This window comes from Bicyclus anynana, chromosome 14, assembly GCF_947172395.1.
Source record: "Bicyclus anynana chromosome 14, ilBicAnyn1.1, whole genome shotgun sequence".
NCBI lineage: Eukaryota > Metazoa > Arthropoda > Insecta > Lepidoptera > Nymphalidae > Bicyclus > Bicyclus anynana.
Genome location: NC_069096.1, coordinates 13,875,220 through 13,895,141, shown reverse-complemented (window position 1 = coordinate 13,895,141; position 19,922 = coordinate 13,875,220). Strand labels below are relative to the sequence as shown.

At 35.7% G+C, this 19,922-nt stretch overlaps 1 protein-coding gene across 1 annotated transcript; it reads left to right on the top strand.

The window, feature by feature from the left end:
• The first annotated feature begins 367 nt into the window (after positions 1–367).
• Positions 368–16,227, top strand: LOC112048769 (NFX1-type zinc finger-containing protein 1). The gene is made up of 14 exons (XM_052885252.1): positions 368–1,213; positions 2,564–2,786; positions 3,731–3,776; positions 4,580–4,814; positions 5,547–5,711; positions 6,298–7,203; positions 7,301–7,456; positions 8,738–8,885; positions 9,503–9,586; positions 10,236–10,510; positions 11,292–11,432; positions 12,112–12,286; positions 14,579–14,721; positions 16,102–16,227. The coding sequence occupies exons 1-14, from the start codon at positions 548–550 to the stop codon at positions 16,171–16,173; spliced, it is 3,435 nt and encodes a 1,144-aa protein (XP_052741212.1). The 5' UTR covers positions 368–547; the 3' UTR covers positions 16,174–16,227.
• Positions 16,228–19,922: the final 3,695 nt, after the last annotated feature.

Here is a 19,922-nt window from a genome sequence, read left to right as displayed (position 1 = left end):
GATCAGAAGGTAGAAAATAATTATTATTTCATGGTACGCTTAAGTTTTTGAAAAAAAATATTCTATGTTGGTGAAATTGGATGCGATACTAGTCCATAGTCCATGCAAAAAGCAAGCAAAATAAGCGAAAACTGCTGTTCCATGATGGTTCCATGGTTCTAAAGATAAGTTTAGCAGCATATTAGCAGCTAAGTCTATGTAAAAATATTAATACTCTTTGAGTTCTCTGTTTTTTCAAATTGACATTGACATTGAAACATGGCTGTACGGTATAATACCTTTGTCTTTTCCATATGGGAAAGATTAAAGAAAAAAAAAACAATTGACATTGACAGTGACAAATTTTAATTTAACATTGACAATTGACACTTGACGTGACGTATTGTTTTGGATTTTAGATTTTCGCCTTTTTTCCGTTTTATTTCCACTTTTCGTGCTTTTCATTTCGTAATCTTTTAAAAAATACTTTTTGAATAAAATTAATAAACTTTTCCTACAAATGTGTACAGTTGATAGGTAATAAGTACAGTTGAAGTAAGTGACCAATATGAGTGAAACAACTAAATCCCTTCGCATAGACTGGTTTGATGGGACTGTAATTGAAGAAACCAGACCAAGCACTTCACAGTTTACTGAAGACGTAGAAACTCCTCCTCCACCTAAATTACAAGAATGTGAGAAGAAACCCATAGGCTTCAAGAGATTATACGACATTTCGCAATTGGTTCCACCAATTTTGAATTTGGAACTTTCAAATAGACCTGGGTTTTGGTCGCTTTTAGATACCGACCTCAAAGGGGATTTTATCGTACTACTTGTGAAGATATTTGGTCTTTTATATAAATCAGTGGATCCTAAGGAAAAATCTAAAATAGGTTTTTTATTGAGAACTAAGTTTGAAAAATCTGGCTTCTTAATGAAACTTAGAACTTACTTAAGTGACTTGCCCAGAGTTAAAATTGTTGATAAAAAAATGAATATGCAACTTTGGAATGATGTTGAATCTTTTTATTTTAATGTATTGAATTTGTGTGAATCAATTTTTCGCTATGGCGGCCACACTAAGGAGTTTCTAGAAGATTTATGTAAAGTTGTGGAAATGGCAGAAATCAGTGCAAGTGGTGTTGAAGATGAACACACAGAAACTATAAGTGAAAAATTTTATGAACAAATATATAATTTAAAAACTGAAATACTTAAAAGTATTATGGATGTGAGTAATCTTATTACATACTATTTTAATTAATAATTAATTATTGGACAAGAACTATGATGAATCAACTGGAGGAAGCCTTTGTCTAAAAGCACATATTCCTAGATATATAAAGCACATATTATTCATTTTACTATTTTTTTTTATTAATCCTGCATTAGTAAACGCAGTGTTGGACGACCCCCCACCAGGTGACTGATAATATCAATTGGTATAAGGGAAAGATGATGATGATGATGATGATGATGATGATGATGATGATGATGATGATGATGATGATGATGATGATGATGATGATGATGATGATGATGATGATGATGATGATGATGATGATGATGATGATGATGATGATGATGATGATGATGATGATGATATTACTTGTGTTTTGGGGAGTGAAGGTTCCGTTACACTCTCCAACAATTCATTAATGTCATCTTCATTAGTCAAACCAAAATAACTCTATCTTATTCCAAGTTTATTTTTTTTTTTATTCTTTACAAGTTAGCCCTTGACTACAATCTCACCTGATGGTAAGTGATGATGCAGTCTATGATGGAAACGGGCTAACTTGTTAGGAGGAGAATGAAAATCTACACTCCTTTCGGTTTCTACGTGACATCATACCGAAACGCTAAATCGCTTGGCGGTACGTCTTTGCCGGTAGGGTGTAACTAGCCACGGCCGAAGCCTCCCACCAGCCAGACCTGGACCAATTAAGAAAATCTCAATCTGCCCAGCCGGGGATCGAACCCAGGACCTCCGTTTTGTAAATCCACCGCGCATACCACTGCGCCACGGAGGCCGTCAAAATTTTATTTGTAACAATAATCATGAGAAACTAGCCACTTTTTTTTTTATTATTTATGAGTTAGCCCTTAACTACAATCTCACCTTAAATGTTTTTCAGATAGCATGGGTATGGTAACAGTAACCTTATGACGTCCATAATACTTACTGATATCGTGAAACATAGCTTAGTTTCAAGAGCAAAACTAACTGTCACCCACTGTCCGTTTTGTAAATCCACCGCGCATACCACTGCGCCACGGAGGCCGTCAAAATTTTATTTGTAACAATAATCATGAGAAACTAGCCACTTTTTTTTTTATTATTTATGAGTTAGCCCTTAACTACAATCTCACCTTAAATGTTTTTCAGATAGCATGGGTATGGTAACAGTAACCTTATGACGTCCATAATACTTACTGATATCGTGAAACATAGCTTAGTTTCAAGAGCAAAACTAACTGTCACCCACACCATGCTATCTGAAAAACACTTCAATGGTAAGTGATGATGTTTTTAATTTAGATATTCTACTATTAATTACTTGAAAATTTTCACTTACAGAATTCTGAAGAAGAAACTTCAGAGAGCTCTACAGTAAGACCAGATCCCAATAGTTTCAGGAATTTGAACATATTCCCAAACAAAGAGGATCTTCTTGGAGAAAACAAAGTTGAAATTGTGCCTAATATTATTAATGGGGCATACAGCAGTGTGGAGCATTACTTGGACCTGCAATTTAAGTTACTGAGAGAAGATTGTTTCGGGCCATTAAGAGAAGGAATATGTTGGTAAAAACTGTGTCTATATCTTCTATTTAAAAATTTATGTTTGTTTTTTCATATTTATAACTCAGCAAAACTGCAATTTCATCCTTATATTTTGCATTCCCGTGGGAAAACAGTAGCTTTCTATTGGTGAAAGAGTTTTACAAATTGGTCCACGAGTTTTGAGTTTATTCATTACATACACAAATACATTATTATTCAAGAAAAGTTCCTTCCTCTTTATGATATTAGTATAGATAAGATATTGTGGTGATAAGATATTTAATTTAAACTCATTTTTGTCAGATCAATGTGCTATAAAAATCACATTAACACCCACGAAAACAAACTTGCTACTGCCCTGGTCATCCAATAGATATTAGAAGGCTAAAGCGTGGCTATATAAGCGTGGAATGTACATAAATGAAATGCAAAAAAATTAACAAATAAAATAAATTAGCATGGCCTTCAATAGAAGGTCCCAAAGGAAGGAAGCAATTTGCTTAAAGCTGTTGCAGCTGAAAAAAAAACTCATGTTTAATTTAACCCTTAACAGCCTACTTAGTACCCATAACATAGGGTACATCTTTTGCTTTCTTTAGGGCTCGTGTGTAGTGTATTGTTTAAGTATTTTTATTTATTAATTTCAACTGCTCAAAAGGCCCTGATAAATGAAGCAAGAAGGTATATTGGCACTTTTCTTAAAAATGCTATTTTGATTTTTTAAAATCCTATAAGTAAAGACTCTTGAAGATGTTCAGTGTTTAACCCATCCATGTATATTTTTCAAACAAGGTAATTAATGATTATGGTGGCATAATGTAAATCTGATTGCAACTAATGATTTTTTTTCAACTTATTACATCCATTTACCTGAAGATTATTACTTCAATTGTCTTGAGTTACAGTACACTCCAAAGAAAGAAAAATACCTTGAAAATAAATACATTGTTTTCTTTTGTAGGTAAATACTTAAAAAATCCATCAAAAAGGAGACATGAAAATATTAGGTGAGTTTACAATTTACTAAAACATCCACAACCTTGTCTTCCACATCTTATAAATAACCATTCAGTACTTTTGTTTCTACAAATTCACTCTGACAAATTGACATCATCAATCAATCATTATGAGTACAATATCAGACTATTTTCTGTAGCCCACTGAATGGTTAATGCCTTCTGTTTTTTAATGTACAGGATTTGAAGGATCTGAAAAAAAAACCGAGGACAATACAATATCAATAGATTATCTTATGATTGTCCTAACTAATCTAAGGTAAAAAACATCAACTCCAGAAGTTTTTTAAAGTTTTGACGGCCTCCGTAGCGCAGTGGTATGCGCGGTGGATTTACAAAACGGAGGTCCTGGGTTCGATCCCCGGCTGGGTAGATTAAGATTTTCTTAATTTGTCCAGGTCTGGCTGGTGGAAGGCTTCGGCCGTGGCTGGTTACCACCCTACCGGCAAAGACGTACCGCCAAGCGATTTAGCGTTCCGGTACGATGCCGCGTAGAAACCGAAAGAGGTGTGGATTTTCATCCTCCTCCTAACAAGTTAGCCCGCTTCCATCTTAGACTGCATCATCACTTACCATCAGGTGAGATTGTAGTCAAGGGCTAACTTGTAAAGAATAAAAAAAAAAAAGTTTGAAAAAGCTTGTTGGAAGGAAGAAATCCCTAATATTTTCGTAGATCTATCTACTACTGTACCATTACACTATCTGTTTCCATTTGAGCTACAAGTATCCACTGGATCAAGGAAAACATAATAATATTTTTTATTATTACAGATTATGTTTATTTGTTGTTACAGAGTGTATCCAAAAGTTCGCATAATCCGAACATATGTCTCCAATAACAAAGTTGGTCATCTGGTTGATATAGCGTGGGCCGAACGCGTCTCCAATACCTCAGTAGACTGCAGGAAGTGTGCTTATAGCAAAAGACTCATGTTCGGTTCCCTGCTACTCTTTACAAGTGACAATTTCCAAAATATATTGTGCGCATCTGTTTTGGACTCGAATTTAGATTTGCTCAAGTATGGTTATGTAAGTATGCAAATTATTTCATTTGCTTAAACAGGAATTTACATATTTTTGGAATGAGGTTAAATAAACAACAAACCTCGTTAGTTAAATACCATACAGGTTAAGGTTTAGACCTTTTCAAAGTTTGATTAGTAGATATCAACTATTTTTGTAGTCACTTATTATTGTACTAGCGAGCGCCCGCGACTTCGTCCCCGTGGAAATAGTTGTAAACTTGTGAACCCCTATTTCACTTCCTTCTATTTATATTTTCGCATGTTTTATACATAATAAATAGTCCACTAATCATTTTACAAACCTCAGACTCAAAGCATTAACGGTGTTTATTAAAAAAAAAACTTAAACCCCTTTAGAAGTAGAATTTTATAAATCTTAAATGACTTTATTTTTAGTTTTTTTCTGAGAGTACACATACCAATTTGTACAAATGTAACTTAAATAACTATGGACTTTCTATACAAACTTCCCACCCCTGTTTCACCCCCTTTTGATTTTATTTTCGCGTCAAAAAGTATCCTATAACCCCCTTCATACTATGGTCTCTAATTGTGCAAAGCTTCATTCAGAAGTTTTAGCATCAACAAAAATATGGACAGACAGAAAAAAAAGTTGTTTCAAAATATCTTCAATGCATAGAATTGGACCTGTTACAGTTATAGTATAAATAGTATATGTATAGATTTAAGTGAAGTTTTCACTGTATTTTTCATTTTAACTGTGAACACGTTTCAGATTGCAGTATCATTTGAGAGTTGTGAATCAACTGCAGTGTTTTCACAAACGTATCTTATGGTAGAGAGCGAGATATTTTTCGAACCTTACCACAGAGTGTTAAAGGTGTTTAAAGAATCAAGATATGACAGTTTACCCATGAAAAAATATATTGTTGAAGTTCAGGTGAGGTTATAACCCTAGAAGTAATATTATCTTAGCATTTTTACGTACCGCCAAGCGATTTAGCGTTCCGATACGATGTCGTGTAGAAATCAAAAGGGATGTGGATTGACAAGGCCTAACTTGAAAAGAATTAAAAAAAAAATCTTACCTACATACAGGGAAATGAAACTTAAACTCTGCAAAACTATGTTTCTAGCATGTTTAAGTGTGGGTCTGTTTTCCACATTTTACTATAAAAAAGAAACTGTTGAAAAGTTGAATAAGTTATAAGTTACTAACATGTTGTGTTCAAACAAACAACTCCTAACAGTGTATTATTGAAACCTGACAGTGTATTATTTCCTGGCCAGATAACTTATTTCTCCTTAAAGTTATTCTAACTAACATTGCTTTAACAAAGTTACAAATAAAGCCTTATATAATATACTCATGGGCACAATTTTCCGTCCACTTTAATATGACGCGAGTATATTAAAGTGGGTGGATAATTGTGCCTCTAATTATATAACCTTTAGGTAATATTGGCCTCTTTGGCTAGTTTCGGTCAGCAAGATGTATGTTTATTTATCAAATTTTTTTTTTTCAGAAAGAAAGCAGCGCACCTGCTTATTTAACACCAGAAACTATGTATAGCATACAAAATTCGAGTAAAAATGACGAAATAAGTTTCCCAGTGCTGGATACAAATCAATGGCCATCACCCCAATCTTTTGGATTGGACCAATCACAGTTTGACGCCTACAAATTTGCGTTGACCCGCGAATTTGCTGTAATACAAGGTCCCCCTGGAACTGGCAAAACGTATTTAGGGGTCAAAATCGCTTCAACAATCTTGAAGAATGTATCTTTAGAAGGTACACCGATGCTGGTAATTTGCTACACGAATCACGCCCTTGACCAGTTCCTCGAAGGCATATTGAATGTGACAGACAGTATTGTGAGACTAGGAAGTCAAAGCAAGAGTAAAATCTTAGAACCGTACAATTTAAATGCAATGAGAACAAAAATAAAATGTAAATTTTCTTATTTATACGCAAAAAAACGTTCAGAGTTAGAAAAGATTTTCAAAATCATGACAGACTTACAAACGGAGATAGAAAAATGTGAAAAAGAAATAATTAGCTATAAAACTATCAAAAAATACCTAAAGATTGGAGAAGATAGTTTTGAGTTAAAAAAATTTGATGAGGATTGCATTTTGACTTGGCTTTTTGGACATTCTGACCAAAGTTCAGATGATTCTGTCACTAGTGATGAAAATAATGATTTAGAAGATTGGGAGAAACAGTTTGACGAAGTCGACGTGTCTGATAAAATTGAAACATGCTTCTCCGAACAATGGGCGCTAAAAGAAATAGAATCTATGGAAAAAAGTATACAATGTCTATTATTTGATGATAATGTTAATCGTGAACAAATAGAATGGAAAAATATGGTTCACAAATTGCAAAACCAAGTGGATTTTATTAAAAAGAGGTTGGGATGTTTTAAGGTAAGAGGAAACAAAAAATAAACATTTTAGTATGTTGTCATATACAACAATATAATTGTGAAAACCTTTAATATGTTTGCGTTTTTTTATTTTTTAGAATTATATGGCGAAAACTCATGTAATAAGTAAAGAAAATGAAATACCCAAAGAACAAAATCCATACAAATTGACAATAGACGAAAGGTGGAAAATATACTTTGCAGCATTGGAAGCAATCAAAGAGAATCTTATGATGAAGATGAATAAATATCTGGTAAGTAAAATTCGAAATAAAAAAAATACCCTCTGCACTACCTTTCTCGTTAGTTTAGTAGTTAGTAGCGGCGAAGAGTTCATACAGGCCGCAAAAAAATCTCTTTTTCTTTTAAAAATCCTTACTTACATACAACATTAATTTTAAAAATATATATTCTTTGTTTGTTTGATTAAACGCGCTAATCTCAGGAGCTACTGGTCCGATTTGAAAAATTCTTTTAGTGTTAGATAGCCTATTTATCGAGGAATGCTATAGGCTATATTTTTACCCGCATTTCTACGAGAACGGGAACTACGCGGGTGAAACCGCGCGGCGACAACTAGTAAATATATATATGTATGGAGTGAAAAACCGGAGTTTGTATCAATTTCCTTAAGAATTTCCTTTTCTTTGGGACGACGTACCTTCGTCAAAATTCCATCTTTCGCCACTGGTAGTTAGTCCAGGATCTAGGCCTCCCTCTTTATAGGGATATGGAGCGTAGACCCACCACGCTGTTCCCTCACAGGTTTTCTGGCATAGGCATGTTGATTTTTTTACCAACCATTATCAGATGTTAACTATAACGACCAAATGACATTAGAAGTCTTGACGGCCTCCATGGCGTGGTGGTATGCGCGGTGGATTTACAAGACTGAAGTCCTGGGTTCCATCCTCGGCTGGGTTTTCTTAATTGATCCAGGTCTGCCTGGTGGGAGGCTTCAGCAATGGCTAGTTACCACCCTACCAGCAAAGTTGTACTGGTAAAGACGATGTCGTGAAGAAACTGAAAGGCGTGTGGATTTTCATCCTACTCCTAACAAGTTAGACCCTTTCCATTTTAGATTGCATCATCACTTACCATCAGATGAAATGACCTGCTTATTTAACACCAGAAACTGTGTACAAAACTCGAGTAAAAATTACGAAATAAGTTTCCCAGTGCTGGATACATATCAATGGTCAGCACCCCAAATTTTTGGATTAGACCAATCGCAGTTTGACGCCTACAAATTTGCGTTGACCCGCGAATTTGCTGTAATACAAGGTCCCCCTGGAACTGGCAAATCGTATTTAGGGGTCAAAATAGCGTCAACAATCTTGAGGAATGTATCATTAGAAGGTACACCGATGCTGGTAATTTGCTACACGAATCACGCCCTTGACCAGTTCCTCGAAGGCATATTGAATGTGACAGACAGTGTTGTTGTGTGTTGTGTGAGTGTGTGTGTTTAATTTGTTTGTTGATAAACATTTCACATCGAGTTTGGCTTTAGTAGTTTTTTTTCTAATCAATAGAATCAACACAATTCAGTCAATGAAGAACTGGAGGAAGTGTCAACGCTGATAGACAGCGAGGTGGTGAAGTCGGTACGTGTGGTGGCGGTGACCACTACCCTCGCAGCGCGACGGCATGATCTTATGAACAGATTGCAGTGCCCTATTGGTAAATATTTTTGATAGAAGATTTTGCAATTAGATATCCTGATTAAGCTAGTTGATACTTTTTTTAAATGGTCTTATATTGTTCAATAACGTCAAACTAGATTCAAAAAAAATATTTTTTTAAGTGTGATAACATGAAAAGAACAATGCCAGACAACGTATAGAAGTAAAACCCACTAAAAAAAAATTGCAACAATATTATATATCATTTTATTGGATTTTTTGTACTATTAAACAAATATTACCTTTTAACTCTTTAAAGCTAGGGGGATAAAAATAAATTTTAGTTGAAGTTTGATTTTAAGGTTAAGTATGTGCAGTTTATTATGAAATAGATAGATATAAAGCCATGTGCCTGTGCATTTACAAAAGAAAAATCTACACGCGAAAAAATAAATCTATACTAATATTTTAAATCTGAAGAGTTTGTTTGTTTGTTTGATTAAACGCGCTAATCTCAGGAACTACTGGTCCGATTTGAAAAATTCTTTCAGTGTTAGATAGCCCATTTATCGAGGAAGGCTATATGCTATATGTATTTTATCCCCATATTCTTACGGGAACGGGAACCACGGGATTGAAACCGCGCGGTGTCTACTAGTGTCATTCTATTTACAGTAATAGTCGAAGAAGCAGCGGAGGTGTTAGAAGCGCACATAGTGGCCTCACTTACGGACAAATGTCAACATCTCATATTAATTGGTAAGAATTCACTGTTTTTAGGGTTCCGTAGTCCACAAGGAACCCTTATAGTTTCGCCATGTCTGTCTCTCTTTCCGCGGTTTAGCTCAAAGTCTTATACTGCTAGAAAACAGTAATTTTCCATGAATATATAATAAAAATGTCGACTATGTAGTAAAAGAAAATATTGATAAATGTTTATTATTTGGTACCTCCTCTACATGTAGGGGATGATTTTTTTACTCGTTTATCTCATAGTGTCGGGTGAAAAAAACTTTCACCAATGTAAAGTTACATTATCAGTGAGTGACATAGGCTAAATTCTATTCCCACGGGAATGGGAACTCTGCGGGTGAAACCGCGGGGCGTCTTCAATATTCATTTATACTATTGGAAGTTTTCTAGCTTTAGTTTTCAAGTGATAAAGGGTTAGCTACTTGATAACCGTTAATGGTAGGCGTCCACATATCATCATCATACGCATCGCATCAAACGTATTTTTAATTTTACTCTAGTTTCGTGCGATCCGTTCGATGCGGGTTAGTGGACGCACTTGTTTAACTTTCTTTACAAAGAATACTACAATCCGTTTGATGCGATGCGTCCGATACGTACGATGCAGACATGTGGACGCCTACCATAAACAACACAAGATTGTTATATTTTCCAGGTGACCACAAACAATTAAGACCAAACGCGGCTCACTACGAGCTAGCTAAAAACTATAATCTCGAGATATCGCTCTTCGAACGAATGATAAGGAACGGCGTCCACGCAAGAACTTTAACTACGCAGCGGCGAATGCGCGCTAACTTTGTGAAACTATTGGTTCCTGTCATATATGACAGATTGGATAGTCACCCTACTGTCCTGTCGTATCCTAATGTCAGAGGCATGAGGAACACCTTGTTCTTTTACACGCATGACGCTTGGGAAGATTCTGAGGTAAGATATAGCGCCCCCACTCGTAGTATACACGCTAATCTATTGGTTCCTCAGACCAATTATAGAAGGACCTGTATCGCACTCATAGTCTCGAACAAAATTGTCTGTCTAGGCCAACGGACTATGTGTAACATTGTTGAAATTAATGTACACTTACTCTCTTTCTTTAATAATCCCTTTGCTTTAGAAATACAAACACATTCTTCCTATTACGCGTCAAAAATAAAAGGATAAATAATTCTTTTTTTTCCGTACTTACACGGTTTAAATCTCTAAAAACATTATAATACATACACACTTTAATTGAATTTACTATCCTGGAATCTTAAATCTAGGATGTAGATGGCGCTGCTTCATAAAGATTTCACATTCTTCTAAGTTCCCATGGCATGATCTTAGCGTAGTAGCGTTGGTTTATGGCTTTTAAAGTTATTGAAGGATTTTTTTTTTGTTTAATGCTTTTCTGTCTACGATTTAATGTTTCTTTTTAACTTGTGTCTTATTGACATATGACAATATTAGATTACATGGACCGCTTACACCGGATATGAATTCAATTCCAGGAGCTTTTATTGGCTTATCTCTGCGTGTGTGAAGTCTGCCAATGCGCATTGGGCCAGCGTGGTGGACTATTGGCCTAACTCCTCTCATTCTGAGAGGAAACTCGAGCTCAGCAGTGAGCCGAATATGGATTCGTAATGATGATGAATATTGGTAATGGACCTTCCACTCCAAGACTCAGTTCGTATAAAATATAATTACTATTTATCTATATTTTCAGGAAGACAGCTGGAGTCACAAGAACACTCTAGAAGCTAAGTGGTGTCTCTCTCTCGCCAACTATTTACGAAAAATGAAATATGACTCCAAAGATATAACTATTCTGACCACCTACAATGGGCAAGCTACATTTATCAAAGAGGTATTATTTACTTTCTTTTCTTCGATCATTTTGAATTAATTATCAGTACTTTTTGATTCTTTGTTTCAATAACGTGATATATTGAAAATGATTATTGTACTATTTTTTTTTACTTTAAAAAAAAATCGTGTTTCAAGTCGAAACTAATGTGTTTTTCAAGTAAATTTAATATATATTTGAATTTGTTATTAATTTATATCCTATCCTAACTAATAGTTCAAATGCTAATGTAAGTTTGTTTTTTGTTACATGTTCACGTTCAAACCTATTAATCGATTTTAAAAATTCTTTCACTAATGAAAAAATACATTATCAGATAGTAACGTAGTATATATTTTGTCCCGCTATTCTCACAGTTACGGGAACTAAATAGGTCAAACTTTACAGATATTTCATCAATTAAATACTCAAGACTAATACAGTATCGCACCCAAATTCACGAACAAAACAATGAGCTTAGATTAGGTATATCTAATACCAGAACTTATTGAAATTCACTAAACAAAAAGCTATTTAACCGACAAACACAATTAAAACTATGAAACATCGATACTATAGAGACAGTTTTTATAATCGCATTAGATCGTTGATCATATACTTTGACAGAAAAATAACTTGTAGCGAGGCAAGTCCTTATGAGATTAGTCTGAGATTAAATTTAATCTATTTATTTTTGCAGATAAGCAAAAGGTTTCCTCTATTGCAAGACGTAAAAATCACCGTAGTGGACAACTACCAGGGCGAAGAGAACCGGATAGTGATATTGTCTCTGGTCAGGAGCAATAGACACGACAACATCGGCTTCCTTGCGGCGGCCAATAGAATATGTGTCGCGTTGTCTAGAGCTAAGGAAGGTAAAATCATCATCATCATCATCATCATCATCATCATCATCATCATCATCATCATCATCATCACGCTGGCCCAATGCGGATTGGCAGACTTCACACACGTAGAGAAATAAGAAAATTCTCAGATTTCCTCACAATGTTTTTCCTTCACCGTTTGAGTCACGTGATATTTAATTTTGCACACAAGTGAAAAGTTGGAGGTGCATGCCCGGACCAAATTCGAACCTACGCCCTCCGTATCGATGGCAGAGGTCATATCCACAGAATTCTCACGTTTGGCTCGGCTTCACATGCTAGTGAAATGTACCAAAAAGTTGACCAAAATGATTTAATGATAAATATGTGTCTTACAAATAAATAGGTGACGTCCCACGGTTTCACCCGCGTAGTTCCCGTACTCGTGAAAAAACGGGAATAAAACTTACAAATAACGTAGCTTTCTAGTGGTAAAAGAATTTTCTAAATCGGTTCAGTAGATATGCTATAAAGTTTGTGGTATTGTAATTTGTAGAGGGTAACAATAACAAAAAAAAAGTAATCTTTCTAAGGCTTCTAATTAAAATTGCTGAACCATAATTATCTAAAATCATAAATGAAAAAATGGCTCGTTGGTAGTTCCTATCTAAGGAAAAAAAATATTTTAGCCAAATTCATGTTAGATTAATAGATAAAATCATTAGTAAGAAATTTTCTAAAAATATCCACAACGAATGTTATGTAATTGTAATTAATTTGTACAATAATAAAAAGATATTAAAAAGAACTCCCAAGCATCTTAATTACTCGTAGCAGTCTTATCGTTATCAAGATATCTGTGTAATTGTTTTTGTCCCACAAAACACCACACAACAACCGGTTACCTGCGTCATACGCAAAACGCATACGTAACGCCAGCCACACACGATCAAATTTACCGTCAAGATTTTTTTTTATATTTACATCCCTAAGGGCGCTGCAGACTTGACTATGTTTACAATCAAGTATGCAGATAGAGAAATTTTCATCAGTTTTGGTCATTAGCTCAGACTAATTACATAAGGACCAGTATCGCACCCAAATTCACGAACAAAATTGTCTGTAATTTTTTGAGGAAAACAAGCGTAGATTTGGTATCTATCTTGTACTAAACTAGAAGTTGTTGACCGTTTTTTACACCATTCAACTACACAAAAAGGTATTTTTACGGAGCTCTTTAACCGACGAACACGATATGAAATATCGATTCTATAGAGACAGTTTTTATTATCACATTAGATCGTTGATCATATACTTTGACAGAAAAGTAAGGTTTAGCGAGGCAGGTCTTTATGTATTTAGTCTGAGTTATTAGGTAATAACACGTGTGCTCGTCACAAATTCAAACATTATCACAAGAGCATATCAGCGTAGCCAGGATTCTATTTACAGATAGTATCGTGCGTCGGACAATACATATTGACAACCGAATTTTTTGGTATTTTATTTGACATTAGCATGTTGGGATGAAGCTCCTTATCCCCTCTCCTTCAAGGAGGCCTGGCCTTATACGTATAGAGGATTAAAGTTACAGAAGATTTATTTATGTACTGGCGGACGCCCGCGACTTCGTCCGCGTAGAATTTAGTTTTTCACAAATCCCTCGGGAACCATGGATTTTTCCGGGATAAAATGGCCTATGTGTTAATCCAGGCTATAATGTTTTGTTTAATTTATTATAATATTTATTTATCGAATTATTATGTTATCATTTATTTATTGTATTATTATTTATAATTGGCTTATTTTTATTACTTGTTTCTTCTTGTCGGCGGCGCTCCGCACGTCTCGATACCGTCCAAACGTCACCTTATTGGCTCCACGGAAGATCAGCGCGGTGTCCCCACGGACACTGCAATATGCTGAGTGGAGACCCTTTTAGGATCACATCATGCAAGTTGCAATGTATTTAATTTATTGTTTTTTTTTCTCTCTTTTCTTTGTATGATGTGTATTCTGAATAAACTTTTCTTTCTTTCTTTCTTTATAATATTTCTTAATACCAAATTTCAGCTAATTCGGTTCAGTAGTCGAACCGTGAAAGAGTAACAAACATTCATATCATCAAAATTTTCGCAAATTTCGGGAAACCATGGATTTTTTTGGGATAAAAAGTAGCCTATGTGTCAATCCAGAGTAAAATCTATTTCCATTCCAAATTTCAGCCAAATCGCTTCAGTAGTAGCGGTGTTAAAGAGTAACAAACATCCATACAAACTTTCACGTTTATAAAATTAGTAGGATAGTAGGATTTACTCATAAAATATCTACAATTTCAAGGGTTCTACATGTTTGGAAATATGAGCGTCCTCCGATCCGCAAGTCAAATATGGCGGCACATACACAATGAACTAGTAGCTCAGAATGCTATCGGGAAAGAGATCGTTCTGCAATGCGAACAACACAAGGATAAACATTTACATGTGAGTATTCTATGGATGATCGTTGGGGTTCCAAGGTGCTGGAATGGCGGCCCCGCACCGGAAAGTGCAGTGTTAGCTTGGTCGACCTCCCACCATGTGGACCTCAGACTAAATACATAAGGACTAGTATCGCACCCAAATTCACGAACAAAATTTTCTGCCATTTTCTAAGGAAAACGAGCTTAGATTTCATACATATCTTATACTAAACTAGCAGTTTTTGTTCGTTTTTTAAAAAGTGGTGTTTTAACCGACGGACACGATTGTAAACTATGAAACATCGATTCTATAAAGACAGTGTTTATAATCGCATAAGATCGTTGATCATATAATTTGACAGAAAAATAATGTCTTGCGAGGCAGGTCTTTATCTAATTAGTCTGAGAGGTGGACTGATGACAAGAGAGTCTCAGGGATTCGCTGGATGCAGGCACCTCAGGATCGTGATATTTGGAAGTCCCTTCAAAAGGCGTATGTCCTGCAGTGGACGTCCATCGGCTGATATGATGGTGATGTTTTACTTGGGGTCCCAAGGTGCTAGAATGGAGACCTCGCACCGGAAAGCGCTGTGTTGGTCGACCCCCACTAGGTGAACTGAAGATATCAATCGGGTTTCAGGTAGCCACTGAATGCAGACTCAAAATCATGTTGTTTGGAAATCTTTCCATATGATAATGATGATGATGATTAATCGTGAAGAGAAAAAGACGTATTGTCGACCAATAGCGGCTGAGTTGAAATATCGCTCCCTCTTTCATTCCATTACAATGAAAGAGATTTTTTCAATTTCACTGCTACTGTTCGTCATTTTGTTGTTTTCTGTTTGTTGTTGTGTTAATTTATACCTACTGAATGCGTAAAAGATACGATAACGATAAGAGGATGATGATTCTGCCACTAAACCACAAGCAGAGATGATTATAATCTATTAAATAAAAATTTTGCTACGTAATTATGTACCTAAAATTCATTTATTTACGAAAATCTTGATTATTACTTTTTGTTTTGTTTTTCATAACGAAATTATTTCCCTAGTTGCCTATAATGGTATTATTTTGTTTAAATAAAAATATTTGTTTCTAGAATTTACTTATTACAATCAGTAGATACAAGCTAACAATTTTTTAAAATGTCAACTAGCATAATTATTATAGTAATGTGTACTATAATAATTATGCTAGCTGACATTTTAAAAAATTTATTTAATTAAAAAAAAATTTAATAAGTAGATTTTATCTAGGATATAGGATCTAAATATGGTCTCTCTCATTTTGTAAGAGTACAAAGAGAATAAAAACTGACTTGACAATGTTGAGTGCTTTCTCTCATTTCGCTTTATATAATTATTAAATTAAATTAATCTTACCTTTGATTTTTCAGGTTTCAAATCTAGAAGATATAGATAACTGTTTAAAAGGATCCTGCTTGAGAATTTGCAATCAGACAGAATAATTTTGTTAAGCTTAAAATGATAATAATCTTATAAAGGTTAAATCAAGTTAATAATGTTTTATTTTATACTAGCCCAACCCTGCGGTTTCACCAGCCTTGGTGGGAATAATAAGATATTCTAAATTTGACCTATACAAACATTTAATCATATCCGTCCAAGAGTTGTAGAGTTATGACTAACTAGACTTCGTCTAATAGACTACTAGACCGCATCTAATAGTCTACTAGACTTCATCTAATAGACTTCTAAACTTCATCTAATAGAATACTAGACTTCATCTAATATATTACTAGACCATCTAATAAGACTACTAGACTTCATCTAATCGAATACTAGACTTCATATAATAGACTTCTAGACTTCATCTTACAAAATACTAGACTTCATCTAATAGACTACTAGACTGCATCTAATAGACTACTTAAATATCGTCGTCATCAACCCATATTCGGCTCACTGCTGAGCTCGAGTCTCCTCTCAGAATGAGAGGGGTTAGGCCAATAGTCCACCACGCTGGCCCAATGCGGATTGGCAGACTTCACACACGCAGAGAATTAAGATAATTCTCTGGTATGCAGGTTTCCTCACGATGTTTTCCCTTACCGATTGAGACACGTGATATTTAATTTCTTAAAATGCACACAACTGAAAAGTTGCAGGTGCATGCCCTGGACCGGATTCGAACCCACACCCTCCGGAATCGGAGGCAGAGGTCATATCCACTGGGCTAACACGGCTTACTACTTGAATAAATAATCATTGGTAAATTTTCCGAGGGCATATTTGCTTATCGAATTCACCGAAATCTATAATGGTTTGAGAGGAAAATGACCCTCCATGATTCATACGAGTAATTTTATCAGACTCGCCATGTTCTTACTCTCTTACACAAAGCAGGTGGACGCCCGCGACTTCATCCGTGTGGAATTCAGTTTTTCACAAATCCCGCGGGAACCATGGACTTTTACGGGATGAAAAATAGCCTATGTGTTGATCCAGAGTAAAATCTATTTCCATTCCAAATTTCAGCCAAATCGCTTCAGTAGCCGCAGCGTAAAAGAGGAACAAACATACTTACACACTTACACACAAACTTTCGCCTTTATAATATTAGTGTGACAATATTAGTAGGTATAGATGATAATGGAGGACAGTATCAAATTAAAACAAAACAGATTTTTGAAATTTATAATTAGAATAAGATTCACCAAAATAAAATATATTTCATTTAAAACATACTTACACTGGAAATGTTTGCAAGAGATCTACGTTAACAGATAATTAAGAATGATTATGAAATGAAAAAACAGCCAGCAGGCTAATTCACTATCTTTGACGTATGCTAGTTGACATATATGAAATTGGGATTCTATGTAACAAATGTCTTATTGTGGATATCATACAGTAGGTAGATGATATTTTTCAATTGTTTTGATGGTTATTTTATTAGGTTGATAATAAATACCAAAATAGTGAATAGCTGAAGGCTAACAACAGTGTCCAAAATATAAAAACTCAAAACAAAATTCACTACCAAGATTGATTGATCTTACAGAGGGAAACAAACTTTTTCTCATAGATCACTTTGAAATTTAACTTTCCAAAATTCGATTAAAAATGTAATCATATTAAGCTCTGGAAAAATTCGTTGCAGCTGAATCAACAGCCACCACGAACAGTTTTCAAAAAAAAAAGTGAGAATTGATTAAGTTTATTGATTGGATCACAGCACAATGTGAGTGGATGACAAAAAAAAAATTATTTCAGCCAACTTTAATTTTTGATATCTATTCACAGCACAAGGAAGCAATCAATTCACTGAAGAATAACATATTTCTTATTTTCAGTCAACATCATTATCATCATCATCGTATAAGCTGATGGACGTACACTGCAGGACATAGGCCTTTTGTAGGGACTTCCAAACATCACGATACTGAACCACCTGCATCCAGCGAATCTCTGCGACTTGCTTGATGTCGTCAGTCCACCTGGTGGGGGGTCGACCAACACTGCGCTTTCTAGTGCGGGGTCGTTATTCCAGCACTATATGTGAGCACTATGTATGAGCCCCGCCTATTGTCACTTCAGCTTCGCGACATGTTGCGCTAAGTCGGTGACTTTAGTTCTTCTGCGGATCTCCTCATTTCTGATTCGATCACGCAGAGATACTCCTAGCATAGCTCGTTCCATCACGCGCTTGTGACTGAGTTTTCTTATTAGGTCCATAGTCAGCGACCAAATCTCGGAACCATAGGTCATCACTGGCAACACGCACTGTTCGAAGACTTTTGTCTTCAGGCACTGAGGAATTTAGATGAAAAGATATCGCGAAGTTTCGCGATATCCCAGCCAAGTCGGATTTGGCGGTTCGCCTCCTTCTCAAAATTGAACCTACCTAACTGGATCATATGTCCTAGGTATATGTATTCGTCATTCAACATCATAATTACCAATTATGCAATATATTAGTGTGCTATATTTTTACACTATAGATGTGTTTGTTTAGAACACGTCCCCAAGTATGGTGTGTTCAAAAGTAAAAATGACAGAAGCGAATTCCAGAGAATTCATTACTCCGTGGTTAAAACAAAATAGTTCTAAAGGCTATGTCACATAAGGAGTTTATTACAATAGCAACAAATATTTCTCCCGGCCACAGCGTTTGTAAATTATTGTACAAAATAAATGTCTTGAAAATGAATGAAATGCGAGTCTCACCTTAAAGTATAGTAAGTAGTAAGTACCTTATAGTACAGTACAGTACCGTACCTACCTTTTTGTTTTATATTTTCACATCGACGAAGCGAATCTCCCACATTAATAGCCAATAATAATTTTAGTACATAATTAAAATAGTTATAAAAATAAATTGCCATTTACCACATTCTAATTACATATAGGTACCTACTCGTAATTACGAGTACATTGTTTTTGAGTATTGTGCTATAGCGATACCAGAGATTTTGATCGGAATTCAAAACGTTTTGGAATTCTTAGTTAAAAAGCCAGTTTCTTGATCATTATAATTGGATATTATAATAGTAATATTGGATTGTTGGACCAGAAGGTACACGTGATGGCAAGTGACGTAGTACCTTGTTCAAAATAAAAAGTATCTGAACTGGGAATAAAAAAATATCCTCAATAGCTCAACAGTAAGAGCGACCGGACGAGGACGACGGAGCGGACTCCTCACCGAGGGTTAAACAGCTCTCGAAAACTTATTTTGAGAGAGCCGCCACCCACCCCAACCAACTAGTGGTTGAGGCTTGCAGCTACATCCCCGATATCAACGCTGATTGTAGATCTAGACGCCCAAAAAACGTCCTTTACGATCCTGACGATGACATAACGAACGACAATGCTTCCCAGGCAACATAAACACAAGCTACACAGCGTCTTCGCCGGCGAAGACGAGGTCCCCGATATTTGACGTCACCCAGACGTGGGCTTTTTAACTCACGATCTCGGGGGCGCCCGGACTGATACACTCAGGCCAAAACACCCTTCCCGAACGGCCCTCTAAGTCGAGGTCCGAGTCTCAGAGGAGACGCCCTTAGAGAGTCGTTCCGCCCACTACTTTCTTCTGCCTTCGGGCCCCATCAGGCGATGCTTCTGCGCTCGCCCAAACCCCCCGGTGACGCCGCTGAGGTCCCATAAGGAGCCTACGGCACTTACACAATCAGAAAAAAAAAAAAAAAAATCACCGAGGGTTGGTGGTTCGATCCCCGCCCCGTTGGTCTAT

Coding starts and splice junctions, on each gene's coding strand:
- LOC112048769 (XM_052885252.1), top strand. CDS start 548: ATGAGTGAAACAACTAAATCCCTTCGCATAGACTGGTTTGATGGGACT. Junction 8,886..9,502: donor CAGATTGCAGTGCCCTATTG/GTAAATATTTTT, acceptor TTCTATTTACAG/TAATAGTCGAAGAAGCAGCG. Junction 14,722..16,101: donor ACAAGGATAAACATTTACAT/GTGAGTATTCTA, acceptor TTGATTTTTCAG/GTTTCAAATCTAGAAGATAT.